The sequence below is a fragment of the Rutilus rutilus genome (genome assembly GCF_951802725.1).
Source record: "Rutilus rutilus genome assembly, chromosome: 6".
NCBI lineage: Eukaryota > Metazoa > Chordata > Actinopteri > Cypriniformes > Leuciscidae > Rutilus > Rutilus rutilus.
The window spans coordinates 6,482,070-6,505,030 of NC_140214.1; the positions used below are offsets into that span (position 1 = coordinate 6,482,070).

Sequence of the window (22,961 nt, forward strand, 5' to 3'; positions counted from 1 at the left end):
TTAATGAAAACATTTTTCAATATTTTTTTCAGGTGTTATATTTTATGATACACAAAATAAAAAAAGATATGCTATACATTACTATTAAAACAGTATGAAATAAAGTAGTGCCTTCTAGCAAATAAGTTATTTGCTCTACTCAGTTGAGTTCAAATGAATACCAAATTATTTAATAAACCATATTTATTATTATTATTATTACCATTTTCATTTTAAAGCCTATAAATATTTCATATTTCATTTGATTAATTATATTTTAACTGCATTTTTAATACGAATACATACCGTTCAAAAGTTTGGGATATGTAAGATTTGTATGTTTTTAGAACAGAAATCTCTTCTGCTCACCAAGGCTGCATTTATTTGATCAAAAATACAGTAAAAACAGAAATATTGTGAAATATTATTACAATTAAAAAATAACTGTTTTCTATTTGGGTATATTTATAAAATATATTCAAATAGAAAATGGTTATTTTAAAATGTAATAACATTAGACAATATTACTGTTTTTACTGACCTAAAGAAAACACAAGACAGCTATAGTTTCCACCTTTATTTACAATGAAAAATATACAATGTTCCCTGCACATTTTTATAACAAAACATAAAATCACAAATGGATTACGCAGGAAATACTGATTCAAAGAAGCATTCTTTCTGAAACACTTTCTCAAACACATGACTGTCGTAAAACCTGAGGCCTAACCATGTTTACCAGGGACAATAAGAGGCACAAGCAAGGTTTCCCATTACATATAATACATGCTACCCATAATACAATATGACTTTTAAATGTAGTGTGAGCAACATCAGAAAGCGTGTAATATACTGAGCACGTGTAGGAAGTAGCGTTGAGAAATGTGCAAGCTAATATAGGGTTAACTAAGAGCAAGACTGAACCTGATACAAATGTGGTCTAGAATCTCTCACCCCAGACACAAAGACGCAAGCTAAGTAAGTACTTTACAAAAGATGGTCACAATAATTGTTTCGGGGTTACCTGACTTGCATGAAATCAGATTCGCTGACTAATTCAAATGTAAATCACACATGAAAAAATAATTTTTTATTTCTTTCTTCCATTTCTTTCTGAACACACGGTGGTACGTTCACTCCAGAGTGCCTTTCATGCATTGACATATTACTGCATATTGATGCAAAACAATGAACAATATGCTCTGAATCAGTTCTGATTTACTACGTTTACTACAGTAACTCTGGACAGATCTGATGTCAGTTTTCAATGGACACAGACTCCAGTTTTACAGTCCCTCTCGTCGTGATTCCAGCGACTGTTTGGGGTTAAAAAGAAATCTAAAATATGATCAATAAGAAAGAATATGCTGGATAATCTAAACCGGTCCAGTCTCTCCATTTGGCATGTTGCTGAAAGATACAATCTAAAACTCTACTGAGCATCATTGTCATCCTAAGAATGTCCTTTAAATAAAGTGGTGGTATTTAATTGCATTTGTTCTACAGAGGCCCTGAAGGGACATGGTGATGGAAAACGACACGAGATGGGAGGAAAGATCATACGTCAATGCTTTTTGCGTTCCTCAGAGAGACTGTGTTCGCTGTGTCTTGGGGGAATGCGAGGGAAATAAAAAAAATTCCACCACCATGTCCCTTTAAGGCCTCCGTAGCCGTCTAACTACGACTTGACATTTGCAGTGATTACAGACTATATCTTCAAAATCATAAAGTGTTCTACAAACGGTTTAATAATATCATTATTGTAATGAAAAGACTAACACAAAATCCACAAAGACTTTAAATACAAAGATATGTCATGTAAACATTTGCTTGGTACAGTTTATCCACGCCGACATTAACACTCGCGAGCAAAACTGTTTATGAATCCATTCTTAAGTCAACACTTTGTGCAAGAATGTTTTCACCGAGAAATTTGCTCTGCGCATGTTGAATAATATGAACAAGTCCCTATGAGTTCAGCTGTACGGTAGGCCTAAAGCAAACATACCTTTCCCTGAGAGACAGAAACTGAACCAGGGTTCGTTAGAGGGAACTTCTGAATTCCCTCTTCGAGAAAGGGAAATGAAATTAAAGCTGTATAAACCCAGAAGACAAACAATCTGGGCTTAAAAACAGGATCACAAAAGGTGATTTCCCTTTTCAAGAAGCCGTCATCCCCGTGGAGCTGTAATATCTGTAATCAGAGGGATTTCATAAACCACAGCAGTAAAACTACAAGGTCTAGTCGTGCGAAAACACCAGAACAGTGCGGAAGATGATTTGTAAAGGTTCCTTTTTCCATAGAAAAGATAAGGAGGTGGAATCATGTGTAAAAAGAAGAAAAGAAAAAGCAAAAACGACTGTTGTCTAATGTCTACATAAGTACAAACCGGTACTTCGGGTTCATCAAACAGCTGGATTTACCTCATTTATATACTCGTTTAAAAATAGAATTTGGAAGCAGGAAGTGAGGATTTATAGGAAAAGTTTTCTATAATTATTAACTCACCCTCATGTCCTTCCAAAACCTTATGACTTTTCAATATAATGAAACTGAATGTGTTTGGAGGGTGAGGGTGAAACTTAATTTCTATTTTTAGCTGAACCCATCTCTGTTAATGCTCATGCAAAGACAGTTTGGTTTTTCTGAATTTACTAATGCCCTCTTTTTGTTGCGCATGAACATAACATAACATTAAACTCATTAATGCACAGCTCAAATGAACACAGCATTTAAAGGGATAGTTCACCCAAAAATGAAAATTCTGTCATCATTTACTCACCCTCATGTCGTTTCAAACCTGTATGAGTTTCTTTCTCCTGCTGAACACAGAAGAAGATATTCTGAAGAATGTCGGAAACCAGTCATTCGATGGGCCCCATTGATTCCATAGTATTTTGTATCATAGTATCTTGTTTTAGGTTCAGCAGATGAAAGAAATTCACAGGTTTGGAACAACTTTTCATTTTTTGGGTGAACTATCCCTTTAAGATAAATCAAATAAACCCAGTACAACTAAAGCCAATGGGAAAGGGTTAGTTCATCTTTCATGTGAATCAAACGAATTACCATGACCATAACAATTGCATTATGAAGTATAAAATAAGTTCTATTCTTATAGCTGAGCTTCTCGCCGGTCAGAAAGAGCTGTTCCCTGATTGACCGGCAATTCAGACGTGGCCACTAGAGGTCAGTGATTACCAACAAGAGACATTTCTTGTACAGTAAAGATGCAGCTGAGTGCATTTGTAAGCAAGTAACATCATTATAGGAAACTGATATGAAAATAATATCCATTTTACTCTAGAATGAACACTCCCAAAACGGATTTATCTTTAACATACTTCTCAATGATGTTTATTGTACTTTAGGGAATGGTAGTGTTATACGAAGATTAACTACAAAGCTGGACCTCAACCCTAAGCAACAAATACCCAGACACATACAGAAACTCTTTCAGGAGGTCAAAGTGTTCACAGTGAAATACAAGTCACAAATTTTCCCCTTTTTTTTCCCTGTCTGTCTGTACCTGACATTGCACTTTCTTGTGCTGTTGTATGTGTGTGTGTGTGTGTGTGTGTGTGCGTGTGTGTGATCAGTGCCGCAGGGGCACCATCACCTCCACGTAGTTACAGGGGAACAGTCCCGCCTGTCCGCGCAGGCTTCCCTCGTACCAGTTCTCGTCGATCTGATTGGTCAGCGTGATGACGTCGCCCTCGCTGAAGCCAAGCTCTCCTTCGTTCTCAGGATCAAAGTCGTACAGAGCCTTGCAGCACGGCTGATCTGTCGCTATGGAGACCACAGAGAGGATAAAAGGTGAAGATACACAGACAGAAAAAAAAAGAAGAAAAAAAAGGAAAAGTCAATGGAAAGATAAAAAAAATTACAGAGAAAAAACAAACAGTGGACTGATTTTTGTAAGAATGTAGTGGTAAGAAGTGCTATTTTTGAGAGTGTATGGTACAAATTAGGGATAAAAAAAAGAAGAAGAAATAAAACAAATGCTTTAAAAAAAAAAAAATTATTAGCAAAACTCTTTATTTTATTAAGTTTTGCACCCGTTTACATAATATTTTTAAAACACAGCTTTGTGCATTGTTAATTCTAACAATTCTAGCAATAAACATTACGTAATCTTAATTCTACGTTAAATAATAATAGATAGTAATAAAAACTAAAATAAATAAATAAACAAATTAATTTCATTTTCTTAATTCAAGCAGTAAATATCATGTAATCTTAACAACAGAATATCCATAATAATGAAATTCTAGGTTAATAATAATAATAATAATAAAAGATTGTAATAAAATATAATTCATAAAAATAATACAATTAATAAAAAAGGTTAAATAATAATAATAATAATAGATTGTAATAAAATGTAATCAAATTAATAAAAATCTATCTATCTATCTATCTATCTATCTATCTATCTATCTATCTATCTATCTATCTATCTATCTATCTATCTATCTGCACACACAGTGTATTGTATATATACATACACAACATTAATAGTAATTATAAATATATAATAATTATATATATAAATTATAAATGCTAATAAATATAATAAAAAAAAAAACTAAAATGGTATCAAGGTTGAATGCTTGGTTTGTAATTATTAATAAACCTACATTTCCCATTAATTATAGAATGTTTTTGCTTGATTTTTCTTACACTAATCTAGGCAGCAGAGTTGAATGCTTGACTAATGCAGTCAACACTAACATTTGTGTAAAAATGGCTTGCTTTAAACTAGCTTCTTTCCAAACTGTTCATTTTATGTTAGTTAAAAGGTTAACATAAATAATAGTTCTCTCTTCAACGAACCAGGGATTGGATCTTTATCTAAGAATAAGAAAAGAGAGAGACAGCAATTTGTACTCAACTTGTAGAAAGCGCTAATAAAAAAGAAATAAAAACGTTTTAATGAAAACTGACATACTACTGTACACCAACATATTTAGCATTTTAGGCACATGCACAACAACTTTCGTGTGAAGGTGTGCCTCAAGAAAGTGAAATGAATAGATAGATTTATCAAAGAAAAAGGACAGTTCTGCCACCTCCAAACATGCAGGTCACAAAAGGATCAATAGTAGTTCTCAAGCAATCCAAACCCAACGCGCGCAAGAATACACTCATTACACATTATGCCAAACTCTATCGGAATCACTGCGAATTGTGGCGCGTGTGCTGCCTATGTAGTGCGTTACAAATCAATCACTTATAAGTTCCATTTAGGTTTGGATGCTGCCTTAGAAGAGACCCTATGTAGACAGAGTAGACAGTGAGGCAGATCACTATGTTTAACAACAGCTTGTTTGTGAATGTGTGAGATGTTCAAAAACTGTTTAATAAATAACTCATTCTTGAGCTAAAAAGCTCCCCGGTGGACAATTCAACATGTGGCAGATTGATCACGCTTTTGATGAAGGGAAAATAAATGTGTCACAAATCTCATTTACATGAGTGAACTGTCTGTGCTCATCACGGGTTTGTTATATGTGGGAGTGTATTTAGCAGGAGGGTGACTCACACCGCTCGTTTTCAATAGGAATTGAGGCTGGGAAAAGTCTGGCATAGAATAAAAGCCCTTCACCGTGTCAAGTGTGTGCTTGCGTGTGACTCACAATTACGTTTTTGGCGTGAAGATGTCCTGTTAAAGGAGGGGGCCACTGACGTAAAAGAAAAAACAATAGTCAGTCTCTTCGTGGCTACACACACACACACACACACACACACACAGAAAACCAACTGGCACAGGCATCAAATACTCACATCCATCCACACGAACACAAGCATGATAACTGTGATTTTATTTTATGCAGAGAATTCCTAGATGACCTTCTGCACATTGTGACATTTGCTAAACTATTCAGTATACAACAGAGCACTGAGAGAAATACTGTATCCCACAATTCCAGAGTTGTTTTCAGTTATTGAAATAAAGCTGAATAAAAATAAAAATATATGATGAAAATCTAAAATTATAAATGTTGCCTTGACAACTGACTGAAATAAATAAGTTGAAGTACTACTATTACTAATCATAAAACTGAAATAAAAATAAATACAAAATAAAATAATTAGATAAGAAAAAAACTAAACTTAAAATACTCAAACAATAGAAATGTCGATTTGGCAACTAACTGAAATAAATAAGTTGAAGTACTACAATTACTCAAACTAAAACTGAAATGCAAATAAATTAAATCTAAATAGAAATATTAAAACAAAAAAATTACAAAAGCACATGACAAAATGACTAAAACAAACAAAAAAAATTAAATTAAAGCAGAAAATATCATTCAAAATATTAATAAATACTATAATATGGTGTCTGATTGAGTAATTGAAAGTAGTTTTCATAATTTTTTTCAGCATATGACTCAGTGTTTATAAGAAATAAGCATTGAAGTCAATAAATATTTGCTTGGCTATGACTAAATCTCATTTAAATGTTTTCTTGAGACATGACTTTATAGTGCCTTGGGAGGCAGCTTGAAACCTCAGACAGTCTGTGTCCTTAGAAGGTTCCATTATACACAAAAGCAAGTTATTGACTGTCTGGGCAGCCAGGCTGGTGTAGGTTTTGGACAGCCAACATTTTTAAATACTAAGTATTACGTGGCCTCTGTACAGCATGTACTGTAGTATTCCATCTAGTGCAGTATGTGGAGATCTGCTGAGCTTTTGGTTACATGAATCGATGAATTTAACCAATTAGACTGATTTCAATGAACCATCGGTCTTGGTTAAAATGATTTTCGGAAGATTTTTCAAAAGCTGTGTGTGTGAGCAAAAGCCACTTTGATATAGGAAATTGCATGATTAACCTTTCCTGAAGGTAGGACTGTCTTTTGCACACATAATGGCTTTCTGTGTTTCATTTCAACCATTATTATCATTCAGATTGTGACTCCCTGAAGAAATCAAATTTAAATCAAATCTATCAAATCCAGTAAAGGCTGCATGTGTGAAAGCACATTGGCTGTGTGTCGAATCATGTTTTTATGAAGCCTTATGTAAATGAACAGGACAGGCTCACCTGCGGATGGGTACGAGGACGACGCAGCGGACGGATTCCAGCCTCCGTTAGAGTCTTCTGACTCTGCATAATCAGAACTGGGTCTGGACACAGGCATCCGTTTCTGGCGCGGCTGAGACTGGGCCTTGTTTACTCTGCAGAACACAAGCAAACATGAACATAAATTCATGCAAACACAAACACACACAGGTTGCAACCAGGTAGACCATGTATCAGGGCCAGGGACTGAAACACTTGGGTCAAATGGGTACATGGTACATATCAAATGGGTTTGGAAGGAATTTTAATTCATGTGATGAAGAAAGATACTCCGGTGGAATGATGGATGTTCATCTCTAACCTTTCTCTCATCCTCCCTGCCAGCTCCTCCAGGACCTCCATAGACTGTTTGTGAAACTGCAGCTGAGATTCGACCAGAGCTGCGAGCTGACTCACCTGCTCCACCTACAAACACACAGACACACACGTACAAAGCATGAAAAGATGTTATTGCTTCAGAAAAAAGAGCTGCAATCTGTAAGCTAAATAAAAAACCAATCAGTATGTTTGTCTTCTATAAATACCTAAACATCCTTGAAACAAAATTAAATTTCTTCAGAAGCAAAATGACATGTGATAAAGAGCTTTTCAGGTAATATATCTCAATTACCAAGTTTATCCTATGATGTATCCTACAATCCTAATTGATTCATAGAGAAGTTTAATGTCATACATCTGGGCCAGTTGAATAATCATAGCCGCTAAGTTAAGACTGTGTCTTGAGAACTTGTCTGATCAACTTTTTTTGTAACCGACTTACATTTATGACCAGTCTTAAAGAAAAAAAATATCATATTAAAATGTCAAATATCATTGGACTGCATGACTGTATATTCATGTACCATTGTATTTGGATGGTACTCCCATGGCACACTGAGAAACTTTTTGTTAGCTGCCATCAATAACTGTTTAATTACAGGCCCGTGCTTAAGATCGATGTGGCAAAGAATCAGAAATATCCCGAAGTTTTCTCTGGGCTGCAGTCCAGTGTCGATAAAAAGACTGATAAATGTGTCAGCTCAGCAGACTGTGTGGAAAATATCTAGCACTCATTGATGTGGATCACTGTAGCAACAGTACAACTAAATGACACTGGATGGTACTGGACTATAACAACTTTCCATTAGGGGATCATTTGATTTTTAGTAGTATTTTCTTAGGCAAGCATCACTTGGGATTAGTGGAATTAAATTTCAGCATGAAACCCGTCCTGAACTGTTTGTGCTATGAATGATTCCTCAAATCGTGCGGCTTATTAGGAGAGATGTGCCATTACTTTAAAACTTATGTTGGTTGCACTTTATTTTACAGTACGTGCACTTACATGTACTTACAGTGTACTTAAGTAAGGTAACTACATGGGTTAAGGTTAAAGGTAGGTTCAGGTAAAACCTACCTTTAACCTTAACCCATGTAGTTACCTTACTTAAGTACACTGTAAGTACATGTAAGTGCACGTACTGTAAAATAAAGTGCTACCCTTATGTTTTTGGATGGTAAAACTGAAACTACTGTATTCCTTTTTTTTTTCAAAACGGAAAGATAACATTTCAAATTCCAACACATTAGTACCTCAATATTTACATTGCTGTTTTGTTTTGGCAGGCACATTTTACTAAATTGATTTGTGACTGATCACCATAAAATATACAGTATGTAATATTGACTAGCAGTTGAAATGGCTACAGTCCAAATTCAAAATATCTGAAAACGTTGTGGGTTGCCAGATTGAGGACAACTGACAATGGAAAGCAACAAGCCGTACACTATAAGTTAATCAGCTAATGTATACGTTTGCTATGTTTTTATTGCTTTCCATGGCAATACTGTGTTTTTTCCACCAACTGGCAACCCAGGGTGTTGAAATACTATTGGGTAAATTGGCAGTAGACGGGATCAAACAGATCAAAACAAAAACAGACATTTCGACACAGAACGCACATGTCAAAGTAGAATAACTGGGCTGGCTGTAGCATTGTTTTTTAGAGAAATGAGTATTTGAACTTAGCATGTTTCCTAAATCTCTGCAAACATATTACTGTATTTTTATGCTTTAGTACAGGCAAAATTACACACAGCACTTTTAAAGACAGCTAAAAATAAACCACATAGTATCAAGATCGTCATCACAGTGCAAGGTCCATATATCTATACCGTTCAACACCTTAAAACGAAATGTTCAGAGAGTCTAATAGGCTGAAGTGAGCTTACGTCAGTATCCAGAAGGTTCTGCATGCTGGTACCAGCTACATCTTTGGACTCTTCGAACTTCTCCACCGCCGCCCTGAGCTCCTCATCCGGAATCTTCCCCTGACGCTTCTTCTTGTAGTCATAATCCAGTCGACGGCCCTCCAGTTTCTTCAGGTGATGCTGAAGTGAAACCAGAGCATATTATTATTATTAACAGAACTACAGGTTTTAAGAGCTAAATTTACACTGATAATTTCTGAAAAATGCTAGTGATACAAAAGTATGCAGAGGTTAGCCAATCATAAGAGAGGAAATTTACATGTCTTAAATGTACAGTAAAAACAATGGGTCAACAAGGGTGGAAAATGACCATGAAAACTAAAGTAAGGCTTTTTGTAGTGCAGAAACCTTATCCTTAACTAACTAAGAATTTTTATTAATATATAGGGAAAAAATTATAAATTATAAAAAGTGCCCTTTAAATCATGTTATTGTCTTTCTTAACCCAAAATTCTACAAAAGATTTCTGTGAATAAATAATACATTCAATTATTATTATTATTATTATTATTATTATAATAATGAACTTGTCTTTTTATAAAATTGTCATTTATTTTTCATAATCATATGTATTTTTAATAAAAAGATTAATTACAATCCGACACAAGTCCTCAAACATTTAGCCACTGACTTATGAATTATAGATTTAATCAATAAACTCTGATTTGATTTCAGAGAGCGATTGCAGTTTTCCACCTGTATGTCTTTAAGGTCCTTGTCGACTATAGTTTGGAAAGGGTCGATGAAGTTCTGTTTGACGTCAATGTCTAGAGAGTCTTTCACTTCTGCCAGTCTCTTCATGGCCTCTCCCATCTCCACTAAAGCACCACCTATAGATCGGGTGTAGAACATGAACAAAAATATTATGCAAAAAATAAATAGAAAGATCCTATAATAGCCGAATAAGCAAAGAGCAATACAATATGCTTAAACACAGACACTCAACAGGTCTCTAATAATGAGATGCTGAGAATCTGAAAAGATTTTCGCTATGTGATTATTATTTTTTTGTCTGATGGTACATTTTACTGTAAAAAATAATAATTCATACCTGGGGCAAATAATACGAATGAAACATGCTGTACAGTTTCCCATTACAGTTTTTTTTTTTGTAAATGCTTTTGAGAAAGAACATTCCTCTTACCAAAGTTGGTGTCCTCTCCCAAGTCTCGGCCGTATTTGAGCATACACTCTCCCAGAAGGCCCTCTGCCTGTGGATAACCTGGGCTCTTCACCTGTCCACGCATCTTAGACACGGTGTTCACCATGGTCAGTCTCGCTCTCGATGCTGAGGTACAAGACAGAGAGACAAGCAGGCAGATGAATATAAAGAAACATACACTGCAAAAAAAATTCCATGTAAATTTGTAAATCCATTACAAATATCTAAATATTCTTAAATTTACATTTACAATGGAAGTAAAATGACAAGATATAATGATGATAAAAAAAATTTTTTTTAAATGTTTTCCTTGTGAATAAAATAGATTTTCCTTACCCTACAACTGGCAGATTTTTTTTCTTTTTTTAAGAATAAACTTTTTCAGAATACAAGACATTTTGTTTCTCAAGTAAATGTGCCTTAATTAAATCAATAAACTTTGATTTGATTTTAAAGAGCAATTGATTGCAGTTTTCCTCCTGTATGTCTTTCAGGTCGTTGTCGATTATAGTTTGAAAAGGGTTGATGAAGTGTACTTGACCAAATGACACAAGATACTATATGTCTTGTTTTTCCAAAAAAATATACTTCATTTATACTTAAAACAAGAAAAAACATCTGTCAGTGGGGTAAGAAAAATGTACTTAATTCAAAGGGAAAACAAGTTTAATTTTTAAGTCACTTAAGTCTTTATATATTATATAGTTTTGAGAATGAGAGTGCCACTATTATGCTTTTTTTTTAACATTACCTTTCATGCAGCGTGTAATATAGCTATTTGTGAATGTAAAGTTCTGCAAAGTGTACGATAAAGTTATTGTCTCCTAAAAGAAAGAATCGACTCAAAAAAACGAGTCATCAGCAATTCCATTGTAACAATGTAACAAATTTGCATAATGCCAGCCTATGGTCTTCATTGGCTGCCAGCGAACAAAGTCTACTTTGACCCGGCCTAAAACACTGCAGCTGTAGCTGAGACTGGAAGAGTTTGGTTCATGTTGTCGACACTGTTTATAGCACTGCAAATACACTTTACTGCACTTCAACAGGATGAGGACTCACGCTGGAATTGATACGCTAAAACCGATGCCATTTTCGTGTCATTGGGTGCTTCTCAATTCTTATTTGTGCATCCTCGTTTCCCTCCCTCACTTCTCAGCTCCAAGGAAAGAAAATGAGGACAGAGGAATCGAAGGAAATCTTATTTGTATATCGGAATATTCTTGATCACACGAGAGCCACTTCACAGCCTCATCAGCTGCTCCCCTTATGCTGGTGAAGTTTGATTATTTAAGAAATTCATAAATAATAATAATAAAGCAAGATGCCCCATTGAAATATGCATGATTTATGATTCATTTAAACTGCAATAAATTAAAATGATTGTGACCGATGTGAAGGGGGAGGAGAATTTGTTTGTGCGTCAGGTTTCTTGACAATAAAGACTTCCGCAAAGGATTTTGACCTTGAATGCATGTAAACCTATTGTAGGAGACCTCCAAAACAAAATGAACAACCTTTAAAATAGCATAATAGGGGCACTTTAAGAATGTTTAGATACAGAATGTGCAAAAACATGTAAAAAAACATGACAAAAACACTTAACATGTGATTATTAAAAACTGTATATTGTTTTTGACTTTGAATTCAGCACATGGGGAATATTTTGTCCATTTCTCACCTGGGTTGGGCTGCAGGTATTCAGTAGTTTTGCAGAGCACTTCTGATATGGCTTTACTGGTGATGTCAGCCCTCTGTGAAGCACAAAAGTCAGAGTACAGGTGTGTGTCTTTACGTCACACTGTCAACAGAGAACACACATCGACAGCACTCACAGACAAAGAAGTGAGACGGACTTGAAACGATCAGCAGCGGTCACACCTACTGAAACATTCAGAAAGCTGACTGATACCGAGGCAAAGGAATATTCAGTGTGAGCTTGACAGACTGCATTTGTGGTCTGCTGTGGTTTACCACAGAAAATCATGCAAATGATGCGTTTCAAAGCAGAAATGTGAAGCTTGTGTTTTTGTTAAAGCTCTTACAGGAATTCCTCTGTAAAAATTTGAGTTATGAGCTGTAAATGTGTCATTTTGAGATGGGGCCACGTATCTAGGTGAAGGATCTTTTGGTTATTCATTACTGACGTAATTCCTGTGGGCGGAAATGGCATTAACCACTTTTTTCGTTTCAGTCTAATGCCAAGTACTATTAAAGCTAGTACTGTCAACATTTAACAAAAAAACTTGCGATTTCTGAGGATAAAATGGGCAATAATAATGTGAATGTAACATTATATTTGAAAGCCACCATCATAAAACACAAAGTAAATTAAAAAACCTCATATTCATATTCTACAAAAAAAAAAAAAAAGTGTTCAGGGGCCTGATGTATAAATGCTGTGTACACACAAAAAGGGCATTGAATTACTGTCAGGATTTAATAAAGAAATGCAGTGAAAGATTTGCACTGAAAAGGCGTGGACGGTTATTTTTGCGGCTGACTCTTTATTGCATATGCATTTGTAGGAGTTTCCCTTTCAGACGCAACATTTATGGGAGGAGAATATTTAAATGAATCATGCAAGGTGATTTACTACTCGTCAATTTACTGGTGTTTGCGCCCTTATTTTCCGGCCAAAAAAGCCCATCTTAAACCAGACCCTAATTTGCCCTGTTTAGTAATTCTGCCCCTAAACGTTTAATGTCTAGGCGCATCATAATTCCTCTTTAAACTAAATCGCAGAACTCATGTTCTGATCAAATATTTCTTGTGAGAACAATGATCAGACTTGACTCTGATATTGTGTCATTTAGAGTCCATATCTCATATTTTCCTAATGTCTTGTACTGTTAAAAATGGTATCACGTGGATGGGAATATGCATATGGAAATGATATGCAGATGACGTTATGCATAGTAAATCTAGGCACTGTAAGCTCCATATATGTTTGTTTCAAGGATATGGAGTGGAGATGCATGCACACTTATAAATCTGAAAAGTTGTGCGTACACGAAATCTAGCTTTTGTGCGTACGCACACTTTTAGGATGAAATCTACAGAAAGTTTTATACATGAGGCCCCAGAAATGTTGTGTGCCAGCGAATTGCACCTGGTTATTTGAGTAGAGGATGTTTCTGGCCAATTTTATTGTTGAATTTATTACAATAACTTTCAGTAAGTAGGAAGAATGAAGTCTTGATCATATTTAAGAGAACTTGAACATTGCTATCACAATGTGAATGTTACAAATGTGTTACCTTCTCAAGGTCTTTGAAGTCCACATCCAGTTTGGTTCCTTCTGCACCTCCCACCTTCTCACTCACCATCTAAAACACATCGGTACAAGGACTTTCAATTTTTTTTTTTTACCAAACTAATGATATTTTATATCCCCTCGCCCTAACAATTACAGAAAACATTTTGCATTTTTGATAAAAACTTTATATTGGTATTGGGCTAATAGAGAATATGATCCTTCAGAAAACATGCATGAGCAACAAAACACATTTGTGAGATCGTATGATAAAGTATTCAAATACAAGAAGCATTCATTGGTGTGCAAATATAAAGACAAAGAGATCAGCTCTTAGATCTTACATCTAAATACCTGCTTCACATTCAGTTCACGTTACAGAACGAGCAAGACAGAGCAATGATGTTTGGCATGTAAGGAACTTAAATGGTTGCCTTTGCGTGTTCACATAAGAACCTTGTTTGTGAACTTTGTCACAAACTCTATAAAATGTCTTTAAAGCACATGCTCATGTGGGCATTACAGGTTTGAGTCTGTGCAACGTTTCCCAATTCCATTCCTACTCTTTTCCCAATTAATTTCTCATCCCTCTGCACTATACTGTATATCCATCTAATTATTATAATCATCTAATGTATAGTATATCCATCTAATAATATCCATCTAAGTAAAAGCTCAAATAAAGTGGCTCAGTTTCAGTGACCACAAGGTGAAAGTCCAATCATTTAAAGACATAGTAATAGCACACCCTTCTCAGCCTTAGCAAACACTACTAATAACACTTGTGTGTGGAAGAGAGAAAAGAAAATGGAAGGAAAGAACTTCAGGAATGGACTCTAAGGGCCCCTGTGGAGTTCCCCATCTGGGGCCGTATTCACAAAGAATTTTAAGGCTAAAAGTAGCTCCTAACTGGCGAATATAGGCAACTCCTAAAAATAATGGGCGTGTCTCTCGTAACTTTAGGACTCCTAATTTTTTTGACTAAGAGTAATTCACAAAGCATTTTATCCCTAAAAGTAGCACCTAAGCCTGGGACAGCTTAAAAGAAGTCGCGAGGACTCCTAACTCACTAAGACCTATTCACAAACCCCTTTTTGTGGCATTTCACGTTGCGATGTTTTGAAATGCGCATGCGGCGGCTACAGGAGCTTCCAATCGCGAGCGAACAATTTTGCATTGTAGGCATAACTAGGGATGCAATAACGCCACCAACAACAACCAAAACTAGGCTACTCATTCATTGCATGTAAACTAATTGTAACGTTTCATTGTGAATCAAATTAAAATGTTCTTCTCTTTGCAAACGTAGGCAGAGGCATATAGTGACAGATTAATTCAATAATGTTGCAAAGATATTGCATCAATCCATATGTTTCATTAGGCTACTAGGCTATTTGTTTTTCCTTACTCTTTATTCATTTAGGCTATTTATTCAGTTATTCATCATCTTCCGTCCTTCGCACTACTTGTGCAGCGCACGCATTCTCAGACCTGTCACCTGTCACTCATCATCGTAGGGGAGGGGTTTGGACTCATTCCCGCGTTACAATCATCAGCCAATCAAGGTGGTCACTTCAGTCAAGCTCGTGCATGAGTAATGACGTCATCCATAGCAACGAAGACTCACTCTTAGTTTAGGAGTTGTCATTTTTCTTTACTAAGAGTAGGTCTGAAAGGCGTTGTGAATAACTTTTAAGAGAAAACTCCTAGCTAAAATCTTTTAGTGCGATTTAGGAGTACTCCTAGTGATAAGATAAAATGCTTTGTGAATACGGCCCCTGACCTATTCCTGTTGTTCGATGATACTTCCTGTATGGGCGGCACAAACGCTTGTTTCACACACAAGCACTCCTCCTCTATGAGCTGAACTCTCCAAACACAAACACACAAAGTAAGTGTGGTGTATTGTATTCCAGTAAACAGGAAGCGTTTTGTGAACTGACATCATCCCAAAGGAAAAAAAATTTAAAACAAAACCAAACAGCACAGCCTGGGTGGCAATCCAAGCGAAGAATTAGGCCTACCCTAAAAAAAAAAATGTCTTAAGGCTGGAATACATTTCATTACTTCTGTGCATATTTTTTGCTCGATTGTCAGTCTAGATATGTCTAGATCAGGGGTTTCCAAGTTTTCCATGTCCGGGGAGGAGCGGAGTAAGGCTAGGCGATAATAAAAGCCTGGAATCAAAACAAGTTATGCTCCAAATTTGAGGTTGAGATCTCAAAACATGAGCTTTCAGTAAGATTTTGTTTGGGCACAGTACCAAACGTTTCCACAAGAGGAAAATCATCTCCCAATCATTTCTTTTTTTTTTCTTCTTTTTTTTTCACATACTAAGTGCCAAAACTTTTACCAAATTTCATACCATTCCGATGGAACATATAATAAAAAATAAAAAAAGGACAATCATTCTGTTAAAAATGACCGAACAGCACCAGAGGATTTGTAGTGTACTCCAGCTTTTAGTCATCACCATTAATTTAAGAATTATTGTCACTGTTTAGTGCTTGATTATCCATTAATTTCCATTTAAATGTATATTAAATGAATTGTTGCGCACATCCCTGGTTGTTAATTAGTTTAGAAACATTACAGTAAAAAAATCTAAACTTCTCTCCCTTCTGCTGTACAAATATTCACTGCTCTTTGAATCTCATTCTCATACTGATCAAATATTGAGCATATCAGTTTGTAAAACACACACCCAGTCTTCAGAGAGAAGGAACACGTGTGTACATGCGTGTTTTATTGACAGCCCTTCATACAGTGGCTCTATTGTTTGGCTCTGATCCGCTAGTGGCCTAATATGATTCAGATGTAGGTGTGGACACAGACACTGATCACGCAGATCACTTTTCTAGAATGACAAGTGAAATATTTGCACAAAGCTATCCATTTCATATGAATCTCATCTTAAAGTGCTTGTATTCATGTCAAGAAATCAAATCTGAGGTGATCTTGTGATACACATTATCAATATGATTTCATAGTTATGCACCAATACTGACATTTCTGACAAATCCTGATAAACTGATATGATAAATCAGCGTTATCTACATATACTGTTACACATATGACTGCTGATAACATTGCTGACTGATTATCCCTCACTTTATCTGGTGCAACTAATCCATTTAAAAAAATGAAATACTTCTGTTAAGAAAATCATTCATGCAAGCACAATTTATATTTGTCAGTAAAACTAACTTCAAGCATTTAAGGTTTCGAAAGAGGTTTAGATCAAAATCTAAACAGGAAAATGTACTTCTCCTAACATCATCTTTATCAGATTGATACTGACAATTTAAAATAAACACCCTAAATTTACCAATATTCCCATGCCAATATTCAATCCACTGTAAGGTTTAGGTTTAAAAACAGCTTCATAATGCTGCATGCTTCGATATGAAAGGAAAGTCATATGGTTTGCATAATTATCTCTGCCCTAAAGCAAATCTGCATGACAACCAGGTTTCTAGCGTACAGGAACATCAGGCATCAGCTTTACACAGTAGACAATACAATAGGAAATGGCCTACACAACTTAGCCCACATGAAAACACAATTTAGTTAAAAACTCTCCAGTATAACAATACAAGAGATGTCGGTGCAATAAACACTTCTCTTCAACCTGTACATGTAAGTGCCACCTAGAACAAAAAAAACGAGCAGGTGATAAAGAAAGTAAAGAGAGAGGGAGGGAAAAGTCTGAAAGAAAACACCTGGGCCCGTATTCATAAAGATTCTAAGAATCCTCTCAGAAAACTCTTAATTTAGCTTAAAAACTTTTACGTAGGAGTCTTAGCTTAAGAGCGATTTGGGACCGATCTGAGAGCAACTCTGAGTAAGGAAAATACAAAAACTTTTATCTTAGTGAGGAGGCGGGGTTGACCCCGTTGCTATGTATGACACAATCTTTTGAAGACTGTGATTGGTTGGTTGTCCAAGAAGGAAAAAAAAAAGTGATTTTAAGTATAGGGTCTATTCTAAGCCTCCACTTTGAACTTACATGCGTAATTTTTCCTATTTGATCGTTCTCTCACACACACACACACACATTATATATGTGTATATAAATCCTTTTTTTATGTACCATGCTGTTGATTTCCTATAAGGTATTTGATTGCTTAGAATGATAAAAATTGTTCCACTCTTTCCAGTTACACTGATTGCTGGCATGTCTATTTAAGTGGTGGTTTGAATGTTGGTTTTAATGTATCAAACATGGAATTTTCCCAGTTGCCAAATATCGTAATGTAGTGATTACTTTCATTTCAGGCGCTATGGCATTTCTGCACTGTGTCGGAGATATTAGCGTGTCTCTAAAAAGATCAGTCACAAACATGATCCCTGCACGATCTAATCTATAGCGTCTTATTAACTCACTGTCATCCATTGTCTGCAACACATTTCTTCTCCCTCTTCGTCTTTCTGCCATTTTCTCCTCTGCTAAAGAAACTCTTAAGCCTCTTAAAAGTCCTTGTCCGTGCTCCTAACAATTTTGACCTTAAGACCTCTTTTAAGGGTTAAGATGCTTTCTGAATTACTTTTTTCTTTACTAGGAATTTTTCTTTAATTTTAAGAGTAAACGCCCACATTTCTAAGAATATTCTTAGAATTTTGTCACTAGGAGCTACTCTTTGCATTAAGATTCTTTATGAATACGGGCCCTGTTCTATTTGGTGGGCAGGTTCTGCACTTGCTGTGAACAAGAATCCAGTCTGACGACTAAACTAAACACTGAATTCATCAGGTCACACACCTCTTATAAATCTTTCACACAAATATAGTTTGTGTGCAGTGATCTCTATTGCACAACACCAAAATGCTCAATTTTTACATCTGAGATTGATTATTTAATCCACCAGTTTAAAATCGCTGTCTGCGGAGGATGTGATAACGTCTTTGCCGCTAGAAAGAGTTATAAATCATTAACAGTGGGACAACTGGCAATATTGGTATCTGCAAACAAAGGACAGCATGCTAGCATTCAGTCTGCAATATTTTTAATTATCTACTGATGGACGTCTAGATGTAAACCCTAAAGGTTAAAAATTAATTGGTTTGTGTAAGGTAAACTTAAATAAACTATTATTTAGAACTTTCTTTTTCATTTGAGTTCACAAAACTGACACATTTTAAGTAATCAGAATTGTTCCATCGTTCTGAGTTTCATAAACTTGTTTCATTTAATTTAGACACTTAAATTTATCTGAAAATGGGCAGGGATTTCTACTCGCAGCATGCTTTGCCATGACACTCCGAAAAGGGAGAGTGTATATGCTAAAATTAAGTGTTATATAATGTTTTTTTGTGTGCTAGAGTATGTAAAGTGGGAGATTTAGTAGTGTTTAATGTTTACCTATGCTAATTTAGAAGAGTTTCTGTTGGGGGGGCATCATGGTAATGAGTGGAGCATGAGCTTAGCCTAGTTTGAGAACATATAATTATTAAATGTTCTATATTGCCATTCTCATTCAGATACTGCCATGCTATGTTAACGCTATCAAAGCACTGTGTTTACCAATTAGCAAGATATATCAGCATTTACTGAATTAGCTAATTATGGCTAGATATGTTTCCACTACTAAAAATATTTAAAGATGAGATTACATGACAATTTTGAGTTAAATGTATGAATTAGCTTATAGTTTAAGCTAATTATTTATTATTTATATTAAAAGTTAAGAACAATTAAAATGTTTGAGTACAAAATAAAAATCTGCCAGTTCTGCTTACTTAAACATTGAATTTCTTAACTTAATTTTTTTTATATAACTGATTACCTCAATTTCTTTACTTATTCGGGTTTACAGTGCATCATATATTGCAATTTTATTTTTAAGACAACATGTCAAGTTAAATCTGATCAACTTTTGAGATTACATTCTTATCAATTTCAAATGGTGACATAACATCAAGATGGAATGTGCTTTCTGTGAAGACAAACACAAGCCAGTAAGGAAAAAGTTAACTAATGACTTAGTCTTTATAGTCTTTAGTAAGTATGAACATCAAGACATTCTGCATTTTCAACCCTGCATGCTTTAGGGTGTTTATTGTAATAATGAGGCTCAGTGACCGTAAGACATCCCGTCTGACATTAAGATGCTTTCAGCTGATTTGCAACATGTAGGTGCACGTTAGACTTGTTTTGCTTGAACAAAACGGGTAAAGGAATGTTAGACTGGCTGAGACCATAAAACTTCAAGTGAATGTCTGAAATTGCAAGTGTTTTATAAACAGGCTTCATTCTGATTAAATGCATGACTGTTTTGGAGTACATGGATTTAAGACTAATCCAGCCAAAAAAAAAAAGATATCATCTGAGAATCTCATTCAAAATCACTTTCTTTATCTGCCTGGCGTGGACTTAAACCACTAGATTCACAAGTATCTGAAAAAGGTTTTTTATCAATCACACAATGAAATAAAGCAGCATTATTAACACTGAATATAAACTAACTGAGGTCATTTGATTCAACTGCATAGTCATAACTTACATTGCAAATGTTTGGGAAAATGGTGGGCAAAGAAATAGCTAATGGAATGAAACAGGAATGCAAAGAAACGAGGATCTATGATATTATATAATGATGATATATTGAAAATCATTTAAACATTATAGCAGTATTTGTTACTGCCTATTATTTATTCTTGTATACCGTATAAATCATCATATTGCAGTATTTTTTTAGTGTAACACAGTAAAACACACAAAAAAGTAAAAGGTGCATCATGGTAATGATGATTAGTTTTTCATTATACAGTAAAGAGAATTAGAGGGTAAAATATGCATAATCATCATGCAAATCACATTGAAAACATTGCAATAGTCCTAAAAAATCCCTTAATTTTGTTTAAGCAAAACAGAACTTCTTATACTTTTCCTCTTGACTGTGACCTGGACATTTTTTTTTCATACAGTATAAAGGATAAATATGTTTTCTCCACACATTACTGATAAACATTGTATGCATCACCTGCAGACAGCTCCTTAGTGCACATCAGCTAAATAAACTGCCAGTAAAGTACAGGTGCTCCCTGCTCAAAACACACAGCATATTCATTTTATCTGAACTGTTAACCACATGTTGATCAAGGCGATGCAAAAATACATGTGTTGCAATGTTTTATGATCCTTCCAGTGCATTAACAGTCAGCAACCTGTTAACTCTTTGTTTGTGTCATATGTATACTTCACTATAAAAACATTGATATAGTAAAATATTTAAAGGTCTAAGTTTATAGACTTGATTTGGAATTATATGAGCTTGGTTTATTCATAAAGTGCTTCTATGGCTATAACATTTCTACTGGGTGACAAATCTATTTAGCCTACTTCAAAACAAGTAGATTCGAATTTCAATAAAAAATAATATTATATACATACACACACACACACACACACACACACACACACACATACACACACAACTAAATTCCCACGAAGTGTCTCTCAAAATGTAGGCTACTGAGCTGCCTACCCAGACGCGTTCAAAACGCACTGCTGTCTATGTAGGGGGCTCACTATAGCCAGGCAGGCTTTAACTTTTACTTCACCACAGCAGAGAAGACCCCGGATGAAATAATTCAAACAAGTTGAACAGACACCGCAAATGTTTCTTTATAACTTACGGTATATTGTTTGTTTATTGTTGTATCTGTAAGTGTATGCTCGTGCACCAGTTGACGTGGAAACACTCACCTGACTCGCTTTATAAAACTGTTTCTTCAGTCCGGCAACAGACATCTTTGCGTCGGATCCTTTCGCTTTGACAAATATAGATGTTATTTAATTCCCCCAATATTTAAAAATGAAACTGTAGGCGTATAGAGCTGTGAAAAAAAACTTTCACGGAATCACAACTTCTTCTTCCTGCTCGGCCAGAGTTTGAACCTACAGTGAGTACCGGAGTACACGTCACACTGCGACGCGACGCACGCAACTAGAACGATCCCATACACGCGTCGCGTATAATAAGAGAGTTCTGATTTGTCAACTGGTTGCGGACGTCAGGATTCCCATCGCTCGCATTGCACCGTTTCTGAAACATAAAAAAAACAAAAACAAACAAACAAAAAAAATCTTTCTAAAACATGTGACTTTCTTCTAAGTTAATTTTGTGATGTAGGCTATTACTATTACGTGTTTTATATTACTGCACATGTACTTTGTTATGTATCTCTGGCAATAGAAACTAATTATTATGGAAGCATATCTATCTCAGAGCCAGAAATAGAAACTCTCCAACTTCCGGGTTTAACTTTCGTCTGTGAAAAGTTTATCTTTATGTTTACCACACTTAATACATTATGGACCAGTTTCACAGACAAGGCTCAGATTAAGCCATAAGTAGGCCTTCATTCAATTAGGACATTTAAGTAGCTTTTGAACGAAAAAACACACTGGTGTACATCTTTTGAGACAAAACAATGACAAGTTGCTTTCATTTAAAACAGCTCAAACATCCATTTAAATCTGGAACTTAATAAAGCATTGTCTGTGAAACCGGCCATAAGTTTGTTATAGGCCTACATGTTTTTCCTAAAAACAGCAGTCAGCATGAATTCACAAAAATCCATACATTTACACATATATATATAAAAAAAAACCTGTAACAACCTGAAACAAAATGTTTATATATTTATAGGCTACACTCCTTGCCATTGAGATGACTTGGGAAAAGTGTCCCTATCAACCTGTCACCCTATTTATATATATTTAATATCTTAACTATTGCATATATATATATATATACACACACATATATATACACACATATATATATATGAATTGATAATTCGGTGAAGTAGACAAATTACAAGGGACAACAATTCTTTTTAAAGAATAAGATCCATCTTCAGTTTTTATTTGCTTTTTTTTTCATTTAGTCATATTCTGTATCTTATAATTCAGACTGAAAGAACCTGTAATAGTACATCAGCAGAAAGAGGAAAGGTTTTTGACACTTTGTGATTGACATTCACAAAAATATATATATATATATTTAAATATAGCTACAGGACACAGTGATCAAGAATACGGGTCTCCTATTCGGTGCAAAGTGTGTGTGTGTGTGTGTGTGTGTGTGTGTGTGTGTGTGTGTGTAGTCGGCAGAGGATACTGGTGAGACAGACACCAGCTATCTCCCTGAGAATAAATCTTTTTTTGTGTGTGAAACACACAGAGCAGAAACATTTCTTCTACAAAAAC

At 35.2% G+C, this 22,961-nt stretch overlaps 1 protein-coding gene across 2 annotated transcripts; it reads right to left on the reverse strand.

Moving 5' to 3' along the window:
* Window positions 1-541: 541 nt before the first annotated feature.
* sh3gl1a (SH3-domain GRB2-like 1a) lies at window positions 542-21,677 on the reverse strand. Of its 2 annotated transcripts, XM_084412005.1 has the most exons (10): window positions 21,453-21,675; window positions 13,749-13,817; window positions 12,170-12,242; window positions 10,471-10,614; window positions 10,023-10,156; window positions 9,288-9,446; window positions 7,378-7,481; window positions 7,038-7,171; window positions 5,620-5,664; window positions 542-3,769 (listed from the first exon to the last, which is right to left on the reverse strand). In XM_084412005.1, the coding sequence occupies exons 1-10, from the start codon at window positions 21,495-21,497 to the stop codon at window positions 3,576-3,578; spliced, it is 1,101 nt and encodes a 366-aa protein (XP_084268131.1). In that variant the 5' UTR covers window positions 21,498-21,675; the 3' UTR covers window positions 542-3,575. The 2 variants fall into 2 exon arrangements, with proteins under 2 accessions (XP_084268131.1, XP_084268132.1); XM_084412006.1 differs by lacking the exon at window positions 5,620-5,664 and having other exon boundaries at window positions 21,453-21,677.
* Window positions 21,678-22,961: the final 1,284 nt, after the last annotated feature.